This window comes from Gavia stellata, chromosome 21 (assembly GCF_030936135.1).
Source record: "Gavia stellata isolate bGavSte3 chromosome 21, bGavSte3.hap2, whole genome shotgun sequence".
Lineage (NCBI taxonomy): Eukaryota > Metazoa > Chordata > Aves > Gaviiformes > Gaviidae > Gavia > Gavia stellata.
In genome coordinates this window covers 14,516,151-14,544,100 of record NC_082614.1, presented here as the reverse complement: position 1 = coordinate 14,544,100, position 27,950 = coordinate 14,516,151, and the positions used below count along the sequence as shown (strand labels likewise).

The 27,950-nt window shown below is 43.4% G+C and overlaps 1 protein-coding gene across 8 annotated transcripts; it reads right to left on the bottom strand.

Annotated features, from left to right (window-relative positions):
- Positions 1–1,137: 1,137 nt before the first annotated feature.
- On the bottom strand, positions 1,138–27,323 carry MAPKAPK5 (MAPK activated protein kinase 5). Of its 8 annotated transcripts, none has more exons than XM_059827570.1 (14): positions 27,288–27,323; positions 22,518–22,591; positions 21,158–21,233; positions 19,845–19,942; positions 18,264–18,372; positions 15,490–15,579; positions 14,768–14,863; positions 13,446–13,526; positions 9,435–9,622; positions 7,000–7,120; positions 6,540–6,670; positions 5,791–5,912; positions 5,339–5,443; positions 1,138–4,554 (listed from the first exon to the last, which is right to left on the bottom strand). In XM_059827570.1, exons 1-14 carry the CDS (start codon positions 27,321–27,323, stop codon positions 4,460–4,462), a joined length of 1,422 nt encoding a protein of 473 aa, XP_059683553.1. In that variant the 3' UTR covers positions 1,138–4,459. The 8 variants fall into 8 exon arrangements, with proteins under 8 accessions (XP_059683553.1, XP_059683554.1, XP_059683558.1 ...); XM_059827571.1 differs by having other exon boundaries at positions 5,797–5,912; XM_059827575.1 differs by lacking the exon at positions 13,446–13,526.
- Between the last annotated feature and the right edge of the window lie 627 nt (positions 27,324–27,950).

The window sequence follows — 27,950 nt, the reverse complement described above, 5'->3', positions numbered from 1 at the left end:
GGCCACACATCCTTCTATGAGTAGGGGAAGAGTCTTTTCTTGTGCCACTTCTATAGAGCGCTTGAGGCAGGTTTGGCTGCCTTAAATACTCCCAGGATGCTTAGAAATTGCTCTCTTGCTCCCCTTCCCAATGCTATGGATGCTCTGACAGTCACTCACTATCCAACACACCTTTAACTCCCCAAAGCTACCAAGCAGATGGATGGTAACTCTTACAAAGAAGGTGGCCTGGGGCACACGGGCACTCGTAGCTGTCCCACCTCTTTTCAGTGCTACTTTTGTTCTGAAATGCTCACGTGACAAGGATCTGTCTGGTTGCTGTAAACAAGCCAGTCAAACCATGCTTGAGGATAATAAAAATATTTCTAGAGCCAGGAAGCATACAAGTGCCGTACTTGACGGCACTAGTCTGTGTTCAGAAGGGCTGACTGCCCAAGAGGCAGGAGAAGCGCTCCAGTGCTCCCTGGCAAAGCGCACTGCCAGCCTGGACACAGGCCGACCCGCTTCTCATCTACCACTGCCAGTCCAGCTCCCGCTTCGGCCACCTTCAGCAAAGCACAGCGCCCTGCAAGGATCGTCGTCCTAAAGAAACTGGTTCCTAGCTCCTGCCCCAAAGAACACGCTTGGCAGGAGGGAGGAGCTGTTATACCTGCTGGGAGGAAACGTCACTAGACACAGAACAACTCATCCCTCCCTTCCCTGACTGCCCGAAGTTGTAGCTACAAGAAAAATTGTATAGATCTTGGAGGGTTAACGTGTAGCACTGGGCATGTACGGCTGCCATCTAATGGAAAGCAGTGTTTAAAAGAACCAATTTCAGGTTATGTTGCCAGGCAGAGAGCAGACGGTTTTCTAGGGCTTTATCCAGCCTATCCCGTGGGCCATTCTCTCATCTCAAAGCCTCACGGCACTCCTGCAAAATACAAAGCAAAGTGCTTATTCACATTCGGAAGGCAGGTGGGACGGAGGACCGAGCGTGGCAGGACAGGTCTGGGGGTGGCAGGAGAAGCGGGGTGCTGTGCCTTCCAGGCCACAGCCATCCTTCTTCCCTTTGTGCTACGGGGACTTGGGAACCAAACAAAAGCAGCCAGTAACTTTTAAGTTTAGTAAAATCATTTATATACACCGATGCGTAATATTTACAATATAATACTGATCCAAAATAAACTAACATATTACAGATAACACTGAAAAGGAGAAATGAAAACATTTTAATACACGGAAGTTAAACATGGCTTATGAGGACAGACTCAGATTTCCAAAAGAAAAACCTGAAGTAATGACAGCAAAACTTTGACATGTTGCTATTTCCAATCGAAAACTCTTTTACCTAGTCAAGTTCTTCTAACTTTTTAATACCTATAGCTTAAAATAATCAAGTCAGATATACATAAAATTTTCAAAAGGTCAAATGATTTCAGAGATTTTTCTTAAATAAAATTCTAAAAAAAACCCTACAAAGCTTTCTCATATCCTTTTAGTGTTTGTACAAAGAATGTCTTCTTTGATCCCACACAACCCTTCCATCTCAAGATATTTACAATATTCACAGTCTGCTACAAAGGATCAGTAGATTTATTACCAAGTAAAACCTTATATAACCAAGAAAAGGTATCTTGCATTTCTGTCAACTGAAAAATAAAAACCACAGGAAGGTGAAAGTAAAATCCTACTTTAAAATATGTAAATGAATCCATTAAAGTGTATTTCATTTTGAAATCTAAATCATAACTTTTTAAAAGAGTAAAATAATCAACTTTTCTCATAGAAATAAAACCATTTGACCTTGAATCTTCAAATTGTGTTTTCTTAATCTGTCCCTCCCTACCTCCATTTTAGATCAGGCCATTCTTCTTTATCACAGACAATAAAATCTATAGTCAATCCATAAAAAGCAGTTCCTTATTCACAAAAGCCTTTCGAAATTCGACTTCCCTCCAAACGCACCAAAACGCTTCACGGTCAGTCACAGATGCACCCACCACACTACCAGTAACAGCTCGAAATCATTCTGGTGTGTAAGTTAAGGGAGGATGAAGAGAGGAGGGACCCTCTAACGCACAGTCAGATCCCATCTTCTCTGCTTATTTCTGAGCCGCCTTGGATGTCGGCGAGCAGCAGTTGCTCTCGCACCCCAAGGCGCTCCCTGCTATACCAAACGCATGCTGGTACTGCAGAAAGCCATTTCCTAAAGACCGTTACACAACGGCACGCAAGCCTCGCTGCCGTCATCTTTAACACTAGAGAAACCTGCCAGAGAAAAAAAACAGGTCCCAGCATGTTACACCCACAAGGCGCTGGGATCGTATCAGGCTGTGGCATGGCAGTAGTCTCTGCTGACTGCACTCTGCGTTGACCGTGAAAGTCGCTACAATCGGATCCATTTTTCTGCTAACAAATTCTGGCTCCCAAGAAACCGCCTGAGTATTTTCCTCCTCGGAGGGCAGAGTTGCAAAGTGCTTCTGTGGGGAATTTTTTGCAGTCTCATTCAAACAAAGGTGATTGCCTTGTTTATGTCTCTATTTGCCACATTTAAAAGTTCCAAAACAATGAGATTTCCCAGAAAAAAACCCATGGATTTCAAGTTAAAAAGTACATCATCTATTACATTCAGAGAATGTGTGGATGTTGACACGACCTAGAATTTAGGGCAAGGACAGAAATGCATACAATAGGGCCTGCAAACTTGCTGATACTACCAAGAAAGGACAAATACTCTTGGCTCTTGCTAAATCTCTACAGTTGTAATCAGATGTCAGTGCATAAATATTCCATGTAGTGTCAGAAGTACAATTCTGGCTTACACAAAAACTCCCTGTTTCCATCAGAGAAAGTGATGGTCAAGTAGGGACTGTGGTTCTTACTCTGCAATAAATCAGGCATTGGAAAACTGTCAACAGGATTAAAAGAAAGCTGACAAGGTGCTGACAAAGAGTGGGAAATGAAGTATCTCCTTCATATAGAAAAATTAAGTCACTGTTTACAAAATCTTATAGAAAGAGTCAGACACTGCTTTGCCATCCAAGCTAAAGGTTGCAAGGAAGTCTGGTATAGAAAAAAGACAAAAAAGAAGACGGCTGGACTGCCACAAGAGTAAATTGGGAGATTCATGGCTCAGGTTTGTAAATGTAAACCCAAAATTAATGAGCTATGAAATATAACAATAATGTTCAAGAGTCATTACTAATAGCCCTGAATTGGCACTTCAGTCTGCAGACCAAACTCGTTCAACGTCTGCACAGGTTTAGTACCAAAATATCTCTATAAAAAGCCTTCGACCAGTCTCAAAAGAAAGAAAAGCATCAGAAGGTAGAAAACTAGAAATATGTACAGATTCTTTTCATTTGTTTGTTTAATTAAAATTAAAAAAAAAGCAGCTTTTGGAGCCAATGTTCCAGACTAGCGTAAGAATCTGCCCTGGTCAGCCTCATGGTCCAGGCAGCATAAGGACGTCTGTCAAGGAGCAGCCCTGCATCTGGTGCTCCCCAAGGAGGAGCTCGAAGGCATCAAAGAGAGGGGGAGCTTGGACTCCAGAGGGTGACACAAGAGAAGGATCACCGGTGGATTCACACAGCAGCACTATGACCCTCGCCAGGATGATCTCTTTCAAACAAGAGGACAAGTCTGAGACCAAGCGTTGGATCTTCTAGAAAGGAAAGAATGGAGTACACGGGTGGAACACACACTACTGCTGATCTGGGGCCGAAGCAAATGAACCCCACACTTACTGTTGTCCGTAGAAGATCCCACTATGAAAGTAAAAATATCTTGTACATAACTAGAACATTCTTCTATTCTGCTGTTGAACAATGTGATAAAAAGAGGAGTCTTAATGCTGAATGGCCAATTCAGCCTTAAAAAAGGTCTGAGGAAGATGGGGAAGAAGAAAGAAAGAGGGCCACTGATCAGAACTGAAAAATACAGCAAGCATATGGACTCAGGTGCCCTTGGCAAGGTCAAGCGTGGCTCTCGGGTCACCTAGCGAAACAGAAGGCTATTTAGTTGCCTCTACATAAAGACTCAGAATTTAGGCGCAAAGGGTAGCTATGAAGTTCGTGTTTCACAGCACTTGCTTCAAGTACTTACTGAGCAGGGTGTTGAGAAACTGTGGCTGTCTCGTTCACATACATAGTCATTGCAGCTGGCTGTATGTATAGCAGATGGAAGGCAGCTTCTGCAACTGGTTATTAAGAAAAAGATGGTCTTTAACAATATAATTTGCCCCGTCTGGGGGACTCATGATTAACAGTACATAAGTGATCATATATACCTCAAGGAACTGAGTTTTAAAAAAATATTACAGTACCAATGATTTTTTTGTATCTACAACTATACAGCATTTTCAAGCAGTATGGAAATTTAATGAAATAATTATGATTTATTAATTTACATAAAAATACTTTTTACAGTTAAAGAATAAATTTTAAATGGTAAAAAAAATAAGATTAAGAAGCTCCAGCTATTGAGAGTCATGGGAGTTTGTCTGCTCTTCAATAACTTGTTTTACTATTTCTGCCAGTTTTAGTCGATCCACTTTATCTGTGAATCCTCTGCCTGAAAAGAGAAGAATAGGTAGTCAGCTGGTGCTGGGCACAAGGAGGAAAGCAATCACGGCTGGAGTCATACACTGACCGAACACAAAACAATGCTTCACACAGAAACGTAGGACAACATTTGCAAGGGAACCAAAAGGAGTTATGATCTCTAGTTCCATTTACAAAAAAAAAAACCCCAACAATTGAGCCCTTTTAAAAACTAAATTACAACCAACCAACCAAAAAACAGAATAAGGGAAGAGGCACAGCCAAACCCTTGCAAACCTGGCTGGCGCCCCTGGTCCCCTTATATTCACCAGCTCCTGGGGGGTGACGCCTCTGCCACCCTGTTTTGTCAAGGAGCCATCTAAACACTCCCAAAGAAGCTGGCCTAGCTTAATTCTGTTTCCTATACAAACTGAGCAGAAGAGATGTTGTGCTGACATAGATGAGGGTAGCAGCCTCCAGCAGAGAGAGAGAGTAATAAACAGCTGGAAGGAAACCAGCTCAAAACAGCTAAAGCGGTTTCTAAAGTGATGATCCATCTGTGCTGCCATGTTCCTACGTGACTTGGTGCCTTTGAAAACTCTACCCTGAACCTCAAATAGAAATTTTAAAGCAGAACTTTCAACCTCATTTCTAGAGCATCCATTCTGGCAGATGGGCTAAACCAGTGTCAAAACCTAAATCAGTCTGACACATACTCAAGAAATTTGATTTTATTTCCATATAAGAAGGTCACTGCTTCCCTTCTTTCACCCGGCATTAGCACCATTTTCCATGGAAGAGAAAGAGTTCCTCACCATTCCAGCTGAAGCTCTGAAGAGTGTCTCGCAGCAACTTACACTCTCGATTATACTTCCACGCCTCCTGCATCACTTCATTCAGCTTCTCATCTTCATTCTCTCCTATTTAGGAGAGAAAAGATAAACAGCAGGTTTGTCATTCTGCCTCGCAGCAACATTCAGAGCTTCAGTGAACAGTACATGCAGTTATTCCTCCTCGCCTCACGCAAACTAGGAAATCGGTTTGAAAGCAGACACTCCTGTTTAAAAGTTATTTTAACAGCTCTGCATGCCACTGTTGACACTAGTATTAGGCATGCACCAAAATTACAGTCCACAGACAATGCTTTCCTCTTGAGACTAACAGTTTTGTTTATCCTTCCTCACTACTGACACAGACTGATCTCGAGGCACAGTAAAAAGTCGGTGTCTTGCACGTTTAGGAACATAACTTTCTTGAAAGTGGCAACCTTTACCAGCCTGTGGTAGAATGCACTGGGCAATCACATCTCTGAGCTTTTCCAGAGCCACATTGGAATCATTACTTCCATTCTCAGGGTCATGGATATAAACACCATCCTTTGGCTTAGTGCTGCAAAAGAACAAGGAGGAAACAATTACAATTTGAATGCAACTCAAGTCTGTTACTCGTTGCATAACTGCACCAGTGTAACGCTCTCTTTCACTCTCTGGAAAGCTGGGACTGGGAGCTAGATTTAGCATTAATTATAATAATGTCCTGCATTATGAGACCACTTTAAATATTCCTTTAAATTAATTCAAGTACGGGTAATCCTAAAAATGCATTATCCTGTTTTTCAGATAGGTAACTCGAACAAAGAGAAAGGGATTACCTGACTTTTTCAGTAAATAAATGTCAGGATCACAAAAAGCTATTGGAATTCTTTCTCCCAGTTTGCCCTACCTTACTCAACATATGACTCACCTTCTCATAACAGACCTGTTCCACTACCTGTGTAATACAATAACACTATCCAACCTCCTTCCTGCCGTCACTGGCATATCTTGGAAGGCACAACATATTATGCAAGTATTACTTGACTCCAACTACCCACTTCAGCACGAAGAGTGTGTCAACCAAATCAGAAATTCAGGAGCATGGTTATAGTTGAATGAACCTGTAACATGCTTGAAGTCATTCTCCCGGCATCACAGCTGCCTACATTTTGATCTTTCAAAAACAGCTTTAGAGAGTTACCCCAGTAATTTCCTTTTGCGCAGGATTGGGTTGTTGACGGAGTGAAGGGGTTTGAGACTGACTTTGAGGTCTTGGATTCTCATGTTTGCAAGCTGTTCTGCATGAGCCTGTTGTATCCCTGCAACCATTGCCTGGAATGAAAAGAGTTGCACTTGATGTTTTAATTAGCTTCTTTGTGAATTAAAGAACAATATATGGACAATGTTAGCCATGAACAAAAAAAAAAAAGATGCGCCAAAATCCTATTTATTTCAGAGATGCGTAACAGAAATCAGGTTTGCATTATGCAAGACATGATTAAAACTACAGTCATTGACTGTGGGACAATATATCCCGATCTCACAGGGGCTGGATAGGACAAAGGATCATCGCTACCATGCAGAAGAAAACACTCAAACCATCCAAGAGCTATCCAGCTCTCCTATGCAACATTCTTGATAAAATTAAGTATTGTTTAGACCTTATCCATCATCAGCTGGGCAGAGGGTAGGATGTTATCAAGTGCCTCGGTGGAGTTGAGCCAGGGATGGTCCAGCACACCTTCAATGGTCAGCCGTTCCTCAGGTTTGACCTTCAGCAGCCTGGGAGAGGAAACAATCAGTCCATAAAGAGGTCTTTGTTGATTTACAGTGTGCTGCTCTGTCTGGAATCAGAGCACTTAGCAATCTCCAAGCATTACAGGGGCCAAAAGAAGATACTCCTCCCAACAACTAAAATACTAAGCTGACCCAAAAGCAGTCTGACTTTCCACCAGCCTCACTGACCCTTGCTGCAGTGATATTTTAACGCTATCACAGCTCATTCACTTATATTCAGCAACTGAGTGCAAAGAAAGGCGCTGAAGGACATTTTAGTAATTCTTTGTTCTGCTGAACTCTACATTCACATCCTCCCCCGTGGGAAACTATCTTCCAGATGAACTGCAAATGATCCAGACCGACACTCTCTGGAAACGCACATCTAGAGCTCATCCACGTAACAGTCTATGCTCACACCAAGGACTCTGGGCATGGTGAAGCAAGGCAAAGTTTCAAATTGGAAACCCGTTTGCTGAATTAACTGCTTTCACCATGCAGTATCTTAGCTCTTCTCCCCCTGTAAAAGCCTCAAGTAATGGATACTTTGGCAGACTACAGCATCTCAAAATAAGAAGGAACTTTATTCTGAGATCTCTGAAAACTCCATGGAATTAAATTTTCCTAGAATGAAACCCTGGAAAGAGATTTTGCAGATAATCACAACTGTTTAATAAAAAAAGTAAAATTTCACCCTAAGTGCTGACAAGTTATCCGAAGAGTCTTAATTAGAAACAGAATGACTTGATGAGTTTGTCACACTCTCTTAGACAATACTCTAAATCAGCTTCCTGGCTGCAAAGCAGAATTGTTTAATGCACCAAGAAAGTGGAAATAACTTTTACAAAATGGCAGCAGGACCAGAGGCTAGCTCATGAATTTCACTTGCAAGGCCATGCTGCCAAACAGGTCACAAGTTCAGTTTTGCTACAAGACCCAAGACACATGCATTCCTTTTCCGTAGGTTTTCAAAGTCCTAACCTATTATCAAGCACTCCAGCTCATAAAGCTTGATGTCAGAAATCAGCTCGACATGCTTGAAAGGAAGCAGCTGCTTGAATGCAAAATATGACCTCCAGAAGCAAGACTCCATACGAATAGCAGTCTACATAAATAAAATGCAAACTTATCCAGAATTCTACAAAGTCTAAATGTATTTCTGCACCATAAACACAGATTCCGACTCACTGGCTGGAAAAGACAAGCAGGGAAGGGAGTCCTGGTAACATTAGTGAGAGAATTAAGTGAAGTGCACTGAATCCAAGTAACAACGTGCTGTGAGCTGAGTTTCATGGCCATTTTAAAAGACAATGAAACCTTCTGAATGTGCAGCTTCTGAGTGAGAATAAAGAGTTGACCTTGGTATAAGCAGAAGTTTCACTGCAACATAATCTGCAGTTTATTTGGTAAAAGGTTGTGGGCTCTCCTGCACTGCTATAAACAGGTCCCGGCACCTCTTCCAAACAATGTTAAATCCTTGGACATTTTACCGTACGTCAGAGGAGACAGTGACAGTTTAAAATTATTTAACTGATTGATTTTTTTCTATTTATGTTGCTTTTATCCTTCCAGTTCTCTGGTGATACAAGCAAAGGCAGCGAGTCCCTCTCACATTTTTGAAAAATGAGGTCAAGACCTAATCAGCGCCACATTCTTGCTTTCAAACAGGACTACAGGATCACAGTCTTTGAAACATTTGCAATTAAGAGATGTGCACTGCATGAAAAACAGTTTCCATTAGCATTTAGAATAAAATATCAATGCAAAACCTTATCTCATAGTCTGACACCTTGTGACAGATCTTAACCTCCCTTTCCATGCCTCTCTCTTGACTCTTTGTAGACTGTGTATTATGTGCACACGGTTTTAAGGGACAGATCTACTGATGTTGGCCAGTTCCTATTACGCCATCTGAATGTCCCCCAATTTTAACAGGAGTTTAGACATTACCATAGGACATATGTGCATAGGGAGCGCTTGCAGATGTGGCAGCCAGTTATCTATATTGCTCTGAAGCAAGGTAGCGTAGCCGCTCCTCTTACAAACTAAATGCACAATGCACTCTAGTAACTTCAGAGACAGGAGACATCAAAAATGGAACACAACAGTTGTGGAGGAAAAAAAGAGAGGGAAAGAAAAATATTTAGCAGACTTCATTTGTACTAAATTACAGCTGAAAGATTTTTATGTCGTATGTGCTGCAGACAATCCCCCCCCACCTTTGGAAAAATGAGCCCTTTGGGATAATGCACTTTGAAGTGATTTTCCAATTTCTTAATATAAGCAAAGAGCAATACAACATTTTCCTCAACTGACTCACTTTCGCACAATGTCTTTCGCCATTTCTGAGATCTGGCTCCACTCTTCCTCTGGAAATTCAAAACTTCCTGTCATGATCTTTTTCCGCATGTCCTTTGGAATTGTCCGACTGTGGTGTTTGGAGTAAAACGGAGGGTATCCACACAGCATCACGTAAATAATGACACCCAGGGACCACAAGTCACAGCTCTGAAAGCAAGGAAATGATCACTTTGGGGCGCAGTTTGCAGCAAGCAGTGGTGTAGCTATTGTTAAAAGTTCTATGTGATTCCCTAAGAAAACAGAAACACAGCTCAGCTCCTCCTAAAGGTCCATCTGAGGACCTTTGTGGATAAATACGGCAAATATTCAAGCACAAGATAACTCCATGCTGCCAAGCTAAACTACTTCCAGTACCCAAAAGTAGCTTGTTTACAGAAAGTACTCCTGTAACTCCGTGCTATGCAATGGTAAATTGTATGGGAACAGCCACTGCGTCAGAAGCGTGAGCAAGCATCTATTACATCTCTCGGGGTACTTGAACCCTAGTCTCTCAATATCAGAACATAAAACAGAATACAGTCATTTTTTAGAATGTGAGACTAAAAAAAGAAACACCATCAAACAAACGAGCTAGCAGAGATACTTAATTGGAGAAGTCTGTAATGAAAAGAAACCACACGTCCTGAAAGCCACGGAGATGAAGAAGCTTCAGAAAGCCAGGATTTCACGGCTGCTTACGCTGCGCTCCCTCCTGTCCTCCCACGCCAGCCTGGAGCCCCCTCGCCTGCCCTTGCACTAGCATTACTGCTGATGTGATACAGGACAAGTTCATCCAGGACGTGGATCCAGCCGAAAAACGGCTCAATAAAGAAGCTGAAAGCCAGATCTATTCCCCATATGGTTCTCTGTGCATTCACGCACCACAGACGCTACTCGGAAGAAGGGAAGAGGACCGTAACAGCCTAAATTTCAATTCAAGCTTCTGTTGGACCATATCCTTAAGGATACAGCTCTGTTATCACTTGATTAAGGCACGGTGCAGGCTAGGGCTGGTAGGACCTGCTCTGACACTGGCCATCTATTCCCAAGATTTCTTTTGTGCCAACACCAGCATTTGTAAAACTAATTAATTTTTACTAGCTTGGTTTTCAGCCCTATCAGTCCTCCAGGGGACTCCCAAAGGTTTATGCCAGCACAAGGATGGACAGGAACACGCAGCCAAGTGTAAGCAGAAGCCTGATCTCTGGACAGGTTCAGGTGACTGTGGAAAGACACGCAAGGGCAAGTTTGGGGAACTGGGGAGGTTCTGCTGTCAGTTTACACAGACAGAAGTCTGCACAGCTGCCAGCTGAAGCCACCTCAGCACCACCCCGTCTGCCCCAGGTTGTATATTCCACTGCCTACCCTGGGACAGCCCCGGCGTTCATGCAGCTGGACAGACAAACTCAGCAAAGAGAGAATCCCTGACCCCAATAACTGTTTTTTGACAGGATCAACACTGACCCAGGAAGGGGCCCTCAAAGGTGAGACTGTTTCCTTCTGGAGGGAATACACCTAGATCAGCTCATACTGATCATTAAATCATACCCTTGGCTTTTGGCTTCTACAAAACACGTGGATGCCGATAACAAAAGAAACTCCAAGGAGCTACCCTACGTATGTATGCTTTTCAGCAAGCTGTTTAAGCCAATCTCAGATGGTTGTAGAAGTCTAAATTTTTATTTAGGTACCTACATTCTCATCATTTTTCCAGTGACCAGAGATAATTTCTAACAAAATCAATGGGACTTTAGGCATGTAAGTAGGAAACAGGTGTCTAAATTCTTTGTGGATATGGTTTCCAGATTCAGTTTCTCGAGAGTCAACCCTGTCCAGCCATGACATACACACTTATAGTTGATCCAATACACACACAACTTAAAAATACTCAGGGAATCAAAGATGTGGTTTTTCCTTCAATTTAAATCTCTGGTATAGAGCTGCTGATCGTGAGGGTGGATCACAGGCATTTCCACTCAGGCTCTGAATTGCTGTGGAAGGACAGTGTACCTGGGAGTTTATCACAGTCTATTTTGGGGAACTAGGCGTATGCCAGATGCTGCTTTTGCAGTGAGTCACACTTGGCAAGGTAAGGATGAGGCCGCTTCTTTCAGCAGCCTTTCCAGTTAGTGCCACCATGGCTGAAAGCAGCTCAGAGTGACTGATCAGTTCTTTAAATGAAATGTGAAAAGAAAACCACTGTATCGCATTATAAATCCCAGAAGATCAAAGCAGCTGAACCTTGTCAGTAGGTGAGTTAACTCCAGTTGGTATCTGTTTTCAAGGTTCTTCCATTCTGTACAAGAATACGGCCCATATTTTGCTTCAGTTGCCATAGCCAGAGCTCTTTAATTCATTAAAAGGACAAAACAGTTGTCAAACTGTTAGCAACATGAACAGTAAGCAACCACTTCTAGGTGACTCTGGAACCGCGTCTACCCTCTTACAATGAAAGAGAGGGAAGTCCCTTGGAGAGGGCTGTTACTGGAGAGTGAATCAGCTTCAATCCACAGAAGTGGAGTTGTTGAGACTTGTGAGACTTTCAAAATGTATAAAAAACAACTTTCCCTGTGACTGGGGTTCACACAAGAGAGGGCAGAAGAAACTCTGTGTTGAAAAGACTATTGGCACCTGTCTGAGAACTCTTTTTATAAAGTGTCTGGCTTCAATCATCAAGCTGTTTCTCCAGGATGGAAAAGAGATAATTATAACCCTGAAGAAGGCAGATTCGTGATGAGGAAACCCATGCGGACTAATTCAGTGAAAGTTCTCTGCCCGTCTTTGCTTTAGCTCTCTACGGAAGGCTACTAAAACATAACACTATATACCAAACTACCCCCTCTAGCATGTGGTGGGTTAAACAACCATCCTTAAAACTGGAATCAGTGTAGATGCTTAGCACTGCAATCAGAAACCAGCTAACTTTAATCAAAATTGACACTCTGAAAGAAAAACACTCAGTGGTTCAAACACTGCTAAGCCAGCAGGAGACGGTGATGATAATATGGAGGAAAATGTTTTGGAATGACCAAAAGGGAGTACAACCTTTCAGGACACCTTCTGTCATAACTTTGCCAAGACTCTAGCAGCAGTTGTTATTGCCCATGGCCTGCTGCTGCAGACAACACAGTACGCTATTGGTCATTTTGCAGAAGATCCCCGATACAGACAAGTACCACCACAGCTGCCTGAACACGATAGCCTAAAAGAAGTGCTTTGCACATCCAGAAACTCCGTCTGACAGCAGAAAAGAGGATTCCTTTGAACCAGTCTCTTGTGAAGATGAAAGAACTTCCCACATGGTCCCACTCCCGTAGAATCATTCTACTCTCTCCAAAATATTTTTAATATTTAGAGCTTCTTTAAAAATGTTTGTATATTTTTCCTTTAATTAGAGGATCATTAATTAGGCTTGGACCAAGTGTGCATTTCGTTATTCGCTCCATCAGACAGAATGCAGAGCCAGCAGTGCCTTTTAGCGTGTCACTTCCAAACTGAGAAAGACAGCTACTTGCACAGATCATTATCTTCTAATTTGCCAGTTCAGCTGAATGAAACCTGGTCTGAACCTAAAATATTTAAGGGGAGAAATACCACCGTATACCTGGTCATTCTGTCGCATCTTTTAGAAAAGCTGAAGGAACCACACTTTTGAGTAATACAGCCCCAAAGATACTACTTCCTTACAGTTGAAAATACACATGTACACAAAATAGCGAGCAACATGACATTTCCCTACTGCTTCCTGTAGAGCCTGCTTTTTACTCAGCGCGAGATATCTGGCTAGTTGTTAGATGTATTCCGGTCACAGAGATCAGAACAACCTTATTGCTTCTGGCCCTAAGTGTGTCATTTCAGGGCAATAAAGTTTATTGCCTTTAGGTGATAAACTGTGTCTACAGACTACTACAGCAGATATATCAGGGGGCGGGGATGGGGGGAAGACACTGTGCTTTAAAGATACTGACTTGTGGACTGTTTCATAGCTTACCTTGTTGTAAGTGTAAGGTGTTGGAGAGGTGGGGATAATACCAGATTTTTCTTTCTGATGTCGTCTTTGTGCCTCCAAAACCTGTCGCCATGAGAGGAAAAAAAAAAAAAAAAATAAATGCAAACTACATCCCACTTACAGGCACCACAAACAGCAATGCCTATGCCAAAGATGCCTGATGCTTTTCCGTTAGGGGGGCTTATTCCAGCTACTGAAGACTCCGCCAAACTCAAACCATTCTTCCTAAGAAAAACTGGAATTTTCTACATGGGAAAACTTCAGCTAAAATATTTTGCTGTTTCAGATGAGAATTCCAGTTTTGCCTGAATTAAAACAATTGCTCATACCTCTCTTGTTCAAAAACTCTAACACCTCCATGCTTTGGAACTAGAACTGCGTTTGGAGGGTTACCCTAGCTCCAGAGATGTCCCTTTTTGCCTCTCCCATGAACAAATAAAATAAAATTTGTCCCTCACTGATCAAATCTGCGTTTCTAAAAAAAAATAATCTCAGATTAAATATGCTCAGGAAAAGCTTTATACAGGTTTGGTAGTTCAATTGTTTTAAAAACCCTGTCTGCAGTGCACATGGCCCTTCACCAGCAGGCTCCAGCTGAGGAGGCATTTCCAGGGCACTGGACTGTGACTGCATGGAATATCTCTGCAATTGCTCCTCCTATTCATTAAAGGCTGCCAACATGCCCAGTACTGCAATTAAATATCTATCTGCAGTTTTCTTTTCATTTTCTTAGGTCTCCAACACAAAGCACAGAAGAGCAGCACTACAAAAACCAGCCTGTCTGTAATTATAGATTATGTCTTAATGCATACTGACAAGGGGGCCAAGCCAAGGTGAACGGGTAACCCTCTGGCACTGCTCTTTTTTTGAGCAATTGCCTTTACAGAACCTTTTTGTTTCAGCATAGTCCTTTTTAATGTAATCTTGTATGAGCCTGAGCTGGAAGAGGAATTGCGAAGCAGGGACTTTTCCAAAACAACAGCTTTAACACAGTTAAAGGCCAATTGTCAAAATCCTGGAGTAGTCTCACCAGTGGGAGTTGGGCCTGGGAGAGTCAGGAGGCATCGGGAATAAGTCAGTGCTAAGAACACAATCTGGGAAATTTGCCTCACGATCTCCTGCTGTAATCAATAGATCACCGTGGCAGTCCATCTTGAAAGGGGGCTACGATACAATTACTCAAGATTCCTGTGCCCAGAAGCCCTTAATAGGACAGCAAAGGCTTTTAAAATTATGTGGTTACGGAAGCACAGGCAATAAAGATCATTATTCCCCTTTAGCCTAGAACTGTAATCATTTGTTACCTGAGGTGCTACGTAATATGGAGTGAACTGTGGTGTCATCAAGTCACCTTGGTCTACTTTGGCAAATCCAAAGTCACACAACTTAACAGGTGCATCCTAAAACAAGGAGGAGAGGTTTCATTACAAAATCTTATTGTATCAGCTTTTCTAATACATCCTTCTCGCCTTGTACTCATCTTACCTTTGCCACACATACTCCTCTTTCATATTTATACCCTTACCATTCCACAAAGCAGCTAGAAGGTCATAAAGTGATCTTTGAAACAATAATTTTTGTTTTCCTGGGTGCTCTGGGTCAAAAGCAGTCCCGCTCTCAGCTTTGGCAAGCACTAAGCACATTGTAGGGGGGTCACTGCATATACAGGGTGGTTATGAGCCGGAGAAAGAAACAGACATGGGCTTGGATATGTCAAAGCATCTGTAATGCATGTTAGAATGTCCTGATGACAGCTAGGGAGGAAACGTGGCAGAGCAGATCTTCTCCTCAGAAAAGCAGGATTCTATGTTGAGGTGGAGAACCTTACCCATATTTAACAACAGCAGCACAGACAGCCTATACTCCGAGCAGATCAGAGTATGGAAAAGCACGAAGCCGAAAAAAGTCATTAATTTTTGTCACCAAAACATTGCATTAATGTCATTTTACAACTATTCTGAAAATCACCATTGAGCCATTTCACAGAATTCAGCAGTAAACAAAGAATACCAAGTCTTCATCTTACCAGAGAGTTATCCTTGAAGAGGAGATTCTCAGGCTTGAGGTCTCTATGTGCAATGTTTAATGAGTGGCAATGCTGCAAAGCCAAAGCTATCTGAAAAAGGGCACAATAAATCAACTACAATTACAGAATTCCTCCTTTAGCCTGGACAGTTACATTAGCTTTAAAAAGGACATTGCCAACATAGCTTAGACCCCAAACATTTTCACTCCACTTGGGCACAATTCTGAGTGAAGACAAGCCTGGCCATACTGCACAATAGTGCAGTAAAGCGGCGACTGGGAAATGAAACCCACCAAGCTATTCAGTTTGCATTTCACTCAAAGCAAACAGAAAATAAAAGTTCAGTTGTACTGGGCTTCCCAGACATTTTAGTTTGAGTAACTCAGGGCATTGTTACCCCCCACCCCCGAAGTGAAATAGAACATGACAGTGTCCTTTTATATGCTGTGCTAGGCCTACAAGGTCACTACACTTGCTTGCACGCTCTCCAGCAATTACATTCTGTTGAACAGTCAACAGCGAGTTCTTGCTTCAGTATTTCAGTGAATACTTTATTGCATTTGTTACTGACTTAAGAGTCAACATTCAGGCAGTTTTATTCTTTAATTCTTGACAGTACTGCCTGCAAATTACTCATTTCATGGGATATTACATGGGAATGCATTACTTGATTCTTTCAAAGACAGCTTCTTACACTGCTGTGGTTTAGAAATCTGTGAGCCAGTCATGAAAGCTCTCCAGACTGTACATTTGGAAGTGCAATTCATTTAAAGAACACCAAAGCATAAATACTTAAACAACATTACTGAAACAAAAGGCAAAGCCACATGACCCTTATTTGAAAGTATTCCTGTAGGCTTCTGTAGGATCCTACCCAAACACAGTGCGCTGGGTGAAGCGTTGAGTCCTTAGAAAACTGCAAATTACTGTGACAAGAGAACTTCAGTGTTAACTTAGCTCAGAAACAAATACAAACACATTCCCAGAGAAAATGAGGTAACTTTGTCACAAGCTTTTAACTGTTACTGGGTACAAGGAACTAAGACCCAGAGTTCAAGACAATGATGAAGAACCACTAGATGAAAGAATAAGACATTGCTTTCAAACTTCATTTGTATAAACATTAAAGCAAAGAGTTACTTGGGACGTGAATAACCCAAATGTACACACAGTCAGAATTCAATTCAAAGTCTTGGCTTTTGGTATAGTTTTAAAAGATCTTCCCAGCATGTTAATCCTGGAGACTGCCTTGCATTGTCAAAATCAAACGGCCCAAAGGACATGAAAACAAACTGTCAAGAATAATTCTGTACTTCCACCTAACTTCTTCGTTGGATGAAACCACAAAGGTAACAGCACAATTAGCATTTCAGTAGAAACAAGTCAAAGCACAAGACAGAAAAGTAAGATGGAATGATTTGGCCCTCTTTTTTGCCTCATTACCAAACATTATCTGCCCAGCTTAGCAGGAAGTAAGTGATCGGGATATGGATATATTCATAAACAGTCATGTCAATTTACGACAAATGCTGTAGTATCTTGTCTCATGTTTTCTTTCCTTTATTCACTGCAGTGATCACTGCTGTGGGAGCAGGACATTTACTGCTTAGTATCTCCAGTATTGCCTCTCACCTACAGTTTGTATATTTTTTGTTTGGAATGCCAATATAACCTCCAAAAGAAGCAAACGATGGCAACTCCGGCCCTCGGCTTCATGCCGTGGTGCCAACTCCCATGCAGAACAGCTCAGCCATTTTGACAGCAGGATCCTTCTGCCTTGTGGCTCCTTACAGCAACCTGCTGGTCCTCTGCTGTGGCTCCCTAGAAAGGCTAACACAACATACAGCCATACCATCTTTCCTGCAACTCTCCCATTAATCCAAGCTTTCTGACTGGGCAACACGTCATCCAACAGCTTGGAAGTGAAAGGGAACAAGTTCACCCCAGAACCAAGAGGAACTGATACTGGGGATCCCCGCATCGAATCCCACGGAGGCCCTTCTGTTTCGTCATCCTGCCTACTCTAGCAGCACGTAAGCTAGTCACACCAGATGCACTACTAAGCAACAAAGAGCCTGATGGACACCAAAACCTCTAGTAATAAATACCGTGAAGGCTATAAAACACAACATTCAAGAGTGAGCTGCGTAGAGAAATGGAGAGGGAAAAATGACATCAGAACAAACAGCACAGAAAACATGCACTACAGTGGTACATTCCTCCTGTTATCTTCCATGATAGGCAGGACTTCCATAAAACCAAGTACAGAACCCAGCTTGAACACCACTGGCCCAGGACACATGTACATTATTGTCTGCTACCCTGCCCGAGAGGTGAGAGAAATGCCGAGTCCGTATCATGGCCAAGAGCGATTCTCAAACTGGAGCTCAGGAGCCACGTGGGGTCTGGTGAGAGCCTGTGGACTGTTGGAGGTAACACTTTTAGAACAGCAGCAACAGATACAGCAGGAAGATGGTGCGAGAAAAGAGCTCTCTTTGGTGAAGTATTCTGTAGATCAGGTTAGGAAAACCATTGCTACGGACAGCAGAGACACCAGGGTCCCAACCCAGAAGAACTAGCCCACACCTTCAAATTCTTTGCTTCTATCAAAACTTTGGCAGTCAGGTTATAACAAAGCAGGCAATGATCATCGGATCAGAACGGAGGATTATTTTAGCTTCCTTTTTTCCCACCGCCCCACCCACCCCAAGAAATTGTTAGATACTTTAGCCATTATCATTCATGGATTTGCTTATACATGGGTGTTAACTTGCCTGCTTTGTTACTTGGCTTGCTTGCTTCTCAGTAAAGTGCCGGTGCTGGCTGATTCTGTGAAATAGCTCTCCCCCTTCCATCATCTCCATTACAATTAGGAGCCGAGCCCTGTTCAAAAGCATTTCATTTTGTTATATTAAAAATAATCAAAAAATAACAGAATTGCTAAGCTAATAATGCATACTTCATATCTACTGACGCAGGCCAAAAGAGAGACATATACTTGCTTCTCCTACAGTCGTTAGAAATATTTTGTTCCCGTAATTTTTCCTTTAAGCACGTAACCTGCAGGATTTTCTGGCTCCCAGCACAATCTGACTCACTGATTGTCAGCCAGGAATCTACAGTTTACTCGTCATGTTGGGCTCCCACATCCAGCTGGAACAAACACCATGGACAGGTCTACATGGATGCATTCAGACAGATACATGCAAGCTCCACCCACGCTTTCCACCAGCAAGCCAGTTTGGACCTGGAAACCATTTAGACACATCAATGTGTAACTCTACCCTCAAAGAATAATACAGCAGGTAGAGTCTTGCATCAAACAGGCTAAACAGCTTCCAGGCTGGAGCCGGCTTAGAGCACAGCATACCCCTGTCTGCACCCATCCTCGCAGGCATGCCGATCTGCCGGGGCGCTAAAGATGTTCACGGCAACTTAGAAGCAGAAGGTTGAGGAATTATCTTTAATGCTTTTGAGTCTGGATACTCTACTGTACCTCATTTTTAATTTACAGCTTTGTTGCCATAATTATGAAGGACAACAAGTAGGAAGTGTGGAGATGAGGACTGCTAGATCCTCAAGAAACTAACTTCTAGTTCTTCTCAGCACACAGCAAAATCAGATACATCAGAGACTAAGATAGGTCTCAGCTCTTTAATTCTCCCAGCTCTGATTTTTTTTTCTCTCAACTAATATCCAATTAGAAGACAATGTTTTTATCCCAAGCGATATTAATGTATGAAAAATAGTAAGTCTGCTTCGTGTTTTGCTATGTTTATTTTAAGCAGGACAATGTATTGAGAGTTTACAGGGCAGAACCTAGTATTTTTAGAAACAATTCTCTCTTCCTTTATTTTTTTTAAATGAAGATTGGCACTCTGAGTTTCCCAGTGGCTCACAGGCATCACCATCATGTAAAGGGATCTCACTTAGGATTCTAGGTAGCAGCAAAAGTCGCAGCTCCGATCCTGCTTTAACAGTCCTTTGAAAGCAGAAGGAGGCTCAAAGATTACAATTCAATTCAAGCTACTAAAGCAATATCAAAGCAGGACAGAAGCTAATATACTCTCAGACAATGCAGGTATCACAGACTGAATCAATGAAAAACCTAAGAAATGAAGATGTATTCAAAACCAGTAGCGAAGGATGCAAATTCATTTAAATATGCAAAGGTCTGGGCATTGACAGGGGAAAAACCAAGCACTGCTTAGTCTGAAGTATAAATATCACATCTGGAACCCCCTATAAAGAGTCATTTTGGTCACACTGCGATCAAAAAAAAAGCAAACTCCACTATACCTTGGCCTAAACATGGAAAGCAAGCTGTGGGAATGAATCACCCTATGTAATCTTACCTTGGGCTGGATTCATGTGGGAACTGCACACTGTTAGCATAAACTTCAATAATTTGAACAATATTTGGATGTGTTGCACACATCATGTGCAGACGTACCTTGAAGAGAAGGGAAGAAATGTTACTGTACACGGTGACATGCACCTGATCGGTTCTGGTCCTCCCTCTGCCCCCAAAACTACGGCACACATGAGCCCACGCGCTGCCAGCTGTGCTCAGCACCAGTCACACACAATTTTAATTATTCAAAAATATTTAATTATTCAAAAAATGAGAAATGCCTACAAATGTTTATATGAGGGACCAACAGCCATTACACTACTTGGACGAGTAAGACAAAAACATCGCATGTTGCCAACCTATTCGTTACAGACCAAGGAATCAAACCCAGCAGTTCCAGAAAAAGCCCAATCTTTGATTTCGTTGGGCTTTTAAAGAATTTTAAAGCTAGAACTAGCTTTAAAGTAGCAATAGAGATAGATTGAAACCACAACTTCATGAATAAAACCTGAAATTTCATAATGCGACTCCTTTTATGGCCTGATTATCTAGCACTCACAACACGTGAAACTTCATCTCCTGTTCTGACTTTCTGAAACAGGAAACTAAGGAATATTCCCCAGTTTAAAGCTACGTGGACTGCTAAATCAAGCTAAGGCTTGATGCTCTTTGTAAACAGATTATTCTTCCCTGGGAATTTTAAATGAGAATTTGCTCAGTAACAAGAAATGGAAGTTGCCTAAACCTTGAGGACAATTAATGCTTCTCTCACTTTCATGACAACTTGAACAACTTCCCATCATTTTCAGCAGACTGACAGTTTGGTACCTTGGCACGCTCTTGCCAGCCACAGTAAGTCACAAACAGTATCAGTGAGCTTATATAGTTTCTCATACACCGATGAACCCATACCGTTTAGAGTGCAACTTGAAGGATTCTTGGCAGTTCTTGGAGTAGTGACACCCAAGAGTGAGATGCATGGAAACAAAATCAGTTCTAAACTATTCATGTTACATTACACGGGACATATGGCGAACACCAGCTTTAAAATGCAGCTCTATGAAAATGACACTCGTACATATACAGCTAAAACCTACAGCAAACTCCAGAGTTAAAAAGACCCTCTGTTTCACCCATCACCTCAGCCTCTAGGAACCGAGCACAGCAAGGCTGGAGGACCAAACCCAAGGAATCTTGCACAGCAAGATCTGCAGAACAGGTTTTGTTTATTTTTTTAAACCATTGCAACAATTCACCAAAAGGGCGAGACTTTGCGGCGTGTCAGAAGGCAGACAGTATAAACAGGAACTGTACCTCATTTCTAGCTTTTGGACGATCAAGAAGAATTTTCAGTGCAAAGCGTTCTTGAGAGGATTTTTTCACGCAGACTCTGGTATTACAGCAATAAAATTATTCAGTCAGCAAAAATGTTAAAGAGACACTTCAAGCAATTGATCTGTAGTTATGAGTTAGTTCCCATGTGGAGAGCAAACAGGAATGCCCACAATCTGGCATATACAGGGCGCCTGTCACCACATCCCAGACTGAAAGCCTCAGTTTTCAGCCTTCCACAACAATCTAATTCTTTATGCAGAAACACCCAACACGAAGTTGTATTTTCAGCAATGCAGAAAAAGTACTTCAGAGCAATGGGTAACTACAGACAAGCAGGATGAACTCTAGACATTCAGCCTGAAGAGATACTTTTGATGAAAAAACCCAAACCACACAGTGGCAGCCTGAACATCTCCAATGGAGGGTGTAGTCTGCAATAAATGAAGTGTTTCTGAATGGAAATCCTTGTTTTAGCATGGCCACCGACTGTGCCACACACGTTTTTTCTCTCTTTCCTCCATTTAACATTAACAATTGAACTGTGTCAGAGGGAAGGGCCTACATATTAACAGGCAGCTAAAAGAATAAAAAACTAAGGGATATTTTAATAAATATCAGAGGCAACACAGCAACAGAAAATGAATGAGGAGAAACCAATTGCCTGGACAGGAAGATAAATGGTGGCAAAAGACAATCGCCCTGTCAAGCGCCCAGAAACAGAGAGGCGCAGACATTTGTTTTCCAGCGCTTGTGCAAATTCCCGCTCCCAAAAGGGAGAGTTCTTGTTGAAAAGGGAACATACGTTTTGCTTTACAGAAAGCATCCAGTTCCTGCAGGGGTTAGAAATTCACGATGGGCAAGCCTGGTATGAGGTGCAGAGCTCGTGGCACTATCTGCTTTGGCCTCACATGATGATGGGAAAAAATAGCTGGTAAAAATAGCTAAAGGGTGCGCAGTGCTGATGCCCCAAGTGATGATACGTAGCCGGGAGCAGCAACCTTTGCACCGCACTGACACTAGTATCAAAAGGACAAAGGTGTTCGAGCAGAATTTTCTGCTGCCACTGTTTCACAACCGACTCCTGTTCCTGCTTTGCTTCGGGAGTACGGCAGTGAGACGGGACAAGGCAGAGAGGCGAGGAGAGTTTTTACTTCAAACATATTCCATAAAAGACAGTAACTCGCTCACACATCAGCTACGACCCGCATGGAGTACAGAGACATTTGTTTATAAAGAGAGTCTTCCACGTATCACATGGCAATTAAAATATATACTCACTCCTCCACAGCTAATGAAATAGGCTGAGATTACATACAAATCCGTAGGTGTATTGTCTTACCTAACAGGACCACTGATCCCAGCTCCCAACTTCTGAGTCCAGTTAATGTTGTACTCCTCTAAAATGGAGGTTTCCTATTCAAGAAGGACAGGGGGAAGGGAAAGAGAGAGAAAAAAAAAAACACATTACTACATCCCTTCCCAAAAAATCAGCTCAGCAGACCTGATTTGCAAGATACCTGAGCAGAGAAACAGCCTGCTTCGGAGTTTTGCTTCACCTAGGAAAATTAAACATAAACACAACAAATGCTCACACCATCATATATCTAAGTTTAAAATTATTTGTGTGCAGCTGAGACTGCTCACCCTGGCATTCTGAAACAGGATTACTGAGAACAGTAAATGGGATCTTCCGCCTTTAATACAGAAAGCGTATCAAGGGCGCTTCCCCCCCCCAACTCTTAAATCTAGCTTTCTACCTATAAATGATCAATCGCAACTAAGTACAAAGGCCCGGTTACAGCATTATTATGTACTTTTTGGTGATACAGTACAGTGGAAAATTATTTTGCTGCGTTCTTAAGGTTTTCAACCCTTTGGAATCACTATACTGTAAATTAAACCCCGCATGACTAGTTTTAGCTTGTCTGATAACGAACCAGGCTCATGTTTATAATCCTTTTGTCCAAATCCATACAAACAGGGTTTGGTTTTTTATGAGACAGCTTGGGTGCTATCATGCTTAAACATGTCACAAGGCGGGATGTAAACGTAGCTTCAGCCCACAGCATTTTGATTAATGACACTGCCATGTGCTGTTACACAAATGATGATCTAACAATAGAGCAGGGCTCAATGGTAAAAACGTTGCACGCAAAGTCAAGTCTTAACACACGCCATAAAATTCTGCCTTTGTTCTTTTATGAACATTGCTACCTATGTTCAGGATCACTTCGAAAAGCCATGCTTTCTGATAAATGGCAGGAGAAGCAGGTGACAACAAAAGCTAGCACCGGAGAAGCTTAAGCAAGCAGGTAAAACACTTCCCAAACACACTGAGAACAAACGGAAGAGCCCGCCGCTTGCAAAGCAACTTCATTCTGATCAGATTTTCCCCTTCTGTTAACCTCAACTCAAAACATGCAGCATTCCAGGAATCACTCACACTACAAACGACGAGAAAACCGAGAAGACTTGTGCTCTCAACTAAGGTATTGAAAACGGCAGTCCCTAATGTGGGATCGTTGGCCTCTGCTGCAATAGTCATGGATTAACGCCATTGCCAGGCTGGAGCCAGACCTCAAGCCCCATGGATTGAAAACAAAGCGAGAGAGGAAAGCTGATATTTAAGGCAAGATTTGAAGGGATTAGTGCAAAATGCAGATACGAAAGAAAAAATTGCCTTTTAACGCAGTCTGGAGTGGGTATTACATAAATCACAAGTGACTAGCGTGAAAGGTGTACCGGAAAAAGTTAACTTTTAACTGGAGGTTTTATGGAGGGTTTTAAAAGAAAGGGGAAGAAAAGCAAAGTGGATCACATGTGGTTTGTTGTTCTCAAGTCAAAGCACAAAGAAACTTTCTTATCAATTCAATTAACATAAATTTCACTTGTGAGAAGCTTATTAGGGAAAAGCTAATTCATTTTTCCTGACATTCAGATACAGAGAACTGAAGGCATATCATAGGTGGAATGAAAACACAATTTTAGAAGAGCATTAATGAGCAGAAAAAGGGGTTTTCTGAACTGGGGAGCCTGATCAGCGCATGCTTTCAAGATCACGCTTAGTGTTGAAGTTTTGAAGAAAGTCAAACCACTGAACTGGAGAACCAAATGCCAAAGTACACTGGAGCAACGCCGTGATTAAGTGATAAGAATTCCTTGTTATTTTTTTTTTTTAATAGAGTTTTGCAGTCTGCTGCTCCTGTCCCAAAACCGAAGAAGGACCTGCCTGCCTCAAAACTCACCCAGCCCTTTCAGCTGCACAGGTTGGTCTAAAAAGCGGTACTGTCTCCACATACAAGCCCAGCCTTGACTAAACAGTTTCTGCTGCCTCGTGCTGCTTCTGCGATGGCACAGAGACTACTTGCTTCATTCCAGCTGAATAAGTGGAACAGAGAAGCTGATTAGGAATTGGAAAGTCTGTGATCTATGAATCAAATGACGTGAGAATAAGAACTGATAGTTCTCAGCTCCTGAACGACAAGTTCAACAACTACAAATAAATCCATTTTTAATAAAAATTCATTTCCTCTTTCATATTCTGCATATTTGCCATTGTTTTAAATAAAAAAGCCAACATTTTTGTTTTCTGCATTTTTATTTGGATTCCAATCTTCATTCCGAAGCAGCTTTATAACTTCGAAGCAAAAAATGGATAAACTGGTGATCAAGAAACACTACTCACCATTTCCTAATAATATGAAATACAGCATTTGAGAACTTTGATGTCCATCTATGTACAGAATTTCTTACATCTCCTAGTTCAGAAACCGGAGCTCTAAATCTAACACCAAGACTACATAGCTGCAAATCAACATGAGTTCGTAACGTTCAAACAGCATGAAATATTTAAAATGTACAGATATAAAACTGCCCTCTGAAAATATCAAAATCTCTTTCAACTGGTAAGCCTAAATGCCCTGCCTCTTCATTTAGATTAATGTACTGTGGATGCAGGCAGCAGAGGGTACGGTACCCTGTACTTAGCTCCACATCTGGAGAACAAAGTGCCTTACAGTAGCACCGCTGCACAGCACTGAACTTGTAGACTGGCTGACGGGTCAGCTGGAACTAATCTGCTGCGGCTGGGAACAGAGGCGGCAGAAGAGTGCCGGAGAGAGCGCTTTCAAAAAAAATCTGCAGCGGTGCAATTTCTTACAGTAAACCTTTTTGCTCCTACTGTCAAAGGAACTTTAAGCTTCTGATCACTCCTTACATTCATTTCCAGTGGGCAAAGGGAATAAACTAATTTGAAATTTATTCAATTACAAAAAAGTTTCACACAAACTTTAAGAGTTGAGTTCTCTTCAATAGCACAATTGCCTTTCAGCAAGCTCAGGGTACCTAAAACAACGGTTCGAGCTGCCTCCCATGCTGAGTCAGCAGTCTGGGATGCTAACAGCTGGGAAAGGCAGGACTCCGAGATCTCTCCCAGCTTGATGTCCAGCAAGCTGCTTTCAGACAGGGTTAGGCATGCATCGGGCCTGCTCGGGGAAAAGTTCAGGCACTTCTCAGTCTCCACTGAATACTAATGGGAAAAGGTTTGAAATAAGGTACTTAAAGAATAATGCATACTCACTGCGGTCAATTAAAAGTATACAGACTGCTACTTGGACAAATTCCACATATTCAACAAGTAAAATGCCAACAACCAGTGTAACTCCACCTCCACTGCTCCAACACGCAGCCTTTCAACTTCGGCTAGCTTGCCTTGAACAGCGATCGCTATCTTGAATCACAGACCTTAAACCTGCAGACGCAGGTGAAAACCAATCAAACCTGAACAACCACCAAGCAGCTAAGAAACAGAGAAATCAGCATGATATATGAAAGTACTAAATTATGGTTTAGATTCAAACAATGCCTATAACCCAAAAGATTTGCCTTCCAAATTGAGAGGGGCAGGAGGCAGATACAGGACTGTCCCTACACTTACACAACTGCTTCGGCTTTTTTGTTTTGTTTTTAACCCCCAAGAGCTCTGATGCAGATCTTCACCTTCACACAAAACACCACAGAAATACTTGAAAAACCTTCTTTTTGAAAGCCTTCTGGACAGCTACTTCACCTGCACTGTGCCAAGACTGATAATGAAGCAGGAAGAGACAGTATATCATTTCGATACTTGATCTCGTAGTTTAATTACAACCTGGGTTGCCTGAAAACAGTGCTTAAACTTCCTTCTGCTTTGGGCTTTTTTAGTTCAAAGGGCAAGACTCAGATATTTTACATCCATCCAGATTTCAACAACACAAGACTCTGTTGCTACTTCTCTTGCATTGATTTTCGCCCCCAGTGAGCTTTGTAAAGACAAATCCCACCGTGGCAGATAGCAGGGCTAAGGAAAGATGGCAAATGCCAGCGTACAGGGTCTTTTACCTACATCCTTAAGGAATTCATTCATCTTATTAAAATAACCAGAATCCGCGACAGCAAATGCTTTGCACAAGGTAAAGAGCTGCAGAGAGTCTTTAAAACGTTGTTTTATTGTCACTTTATCTCAAAAGGGGTTCCCCAGCTTCTTCAGGAAATCCGCTCAGCCAGGTCACAGAAGGATTCACCGGGAAGCGCTAAGCTCCCGCACCGATTCGTGCTGTAAAAATAAGCAAGCCTGAATCTGTTCAGCATCTCTAGCACCACTCAAAACACAAACGTCCCACACGCCAGATTTGTTTTCATGACAGCATCCGAACAGGAACTCAGAGATGGATTGAGGCGACAGCATTGCCTCCGCAGCCGGGGACTGCTGTAGGGCAGAGACCCCAGCCCCCGGCCGCCCCGAGTAGCCCCGGTTCTGCTCCCCGCGATCTCAGCGTCTCAACACCGATCCCCCAAGGCCGGATCCCGTGGAAGCCGTCTGCCTGCAGCTCCTGTTTCCCTGCACGGCGTCTGGCGCTCCACAGCGGAGCACTGCGGGTGACGAGGCCGAGGGCAGCGGGGCCCCGGTGGAGGGGCAGCGAGGAGCAGAGTCGCAGCCGTAAGAGAAGGGGGGACCAGGACCCGCCGGGCCCCAGGGCCCTGCCCGGGCTGCCCACCTCCCCTCGCAGAGCAGGGGACGAGCGGGGGCCGGTGGCGGGGAGACCCCCGAGCGCCGCTGCCTCCTGCCTACCTTGATCATCTTGTCCATCTCGTGATCCTCCGACATCCTCCCGGGGGGCTACGGGCGGCTGGGGGGGGGGGGGGGGGGGGGGCGCGAGAGCCGCCGGCCCGTCCCCAGCGAGGGACGGCGGGGCTGCGGGGGCCGAGGGCCGGCGAAGCGGAAGGGAGGGAGGGAGGGAGGCAGCGAGGGGGGCCGGGGGCGGCGGCGGGGCCGGCCCAGGGGCGCTGGGCCGCGCTAGGCAACGGGCAGCCCCGGAGCAGCCTTTGTGCCACCGCCGCACCGCCTCATCCCCGGCCGGGCGGGCCGCGGGGGAGGCCAGGACCCCGCGCGGAGGCGGGGGAGCGCGGCGGGGAGGGCGCTGGCGGGCCCAGAGCCACCGCTCAGCCCGGGAGACGCCGCCGCCGAGGCGCCGCCGCCGCCCGCGCCGCCCGGGAGCCAGGCATTGCCGGCACCCTGAGCGGGGCACACCCGCCGGGCGGCGCGCCCCACCACGGCGCTGCCACCCCCGCCGCGCCCGGTGCGGGAGGTCGACGCACGCCGCCCGCCTCCTCCCCGCTCCACCGGGGAATTTTAGAAGCCTCTGACACGGCGGTGGCGCGGTTTACAGGCGGCCACCACCAGCCCTAGAAGCGCGACATCACCATCAAAGCCCCCGCGGGCCTTCGAGCCGCC

Coding starts and splice junctions, on each gene's coding strand:
- MAPKAPK5 (XM_059827570.1), bottom strand. CDS start 27,323: ATGTCGGAGGATCACGAGATGGACAAGATGATCAAG. Junction 6,671..6,999: donor CCCAGCTGATGATGGATAAG/GTCTAAACAATA, acceptor TTTTCATTCCAG/GCAATGGTTGCAGGGATACA. Junction 4,555..5,338: donor TCAGAGCTTCAGCTGGAATG/GTGAGGAACTCT, acceptor TTCTCTTTTCAG/GCAGAGGATTCACAGATAAA.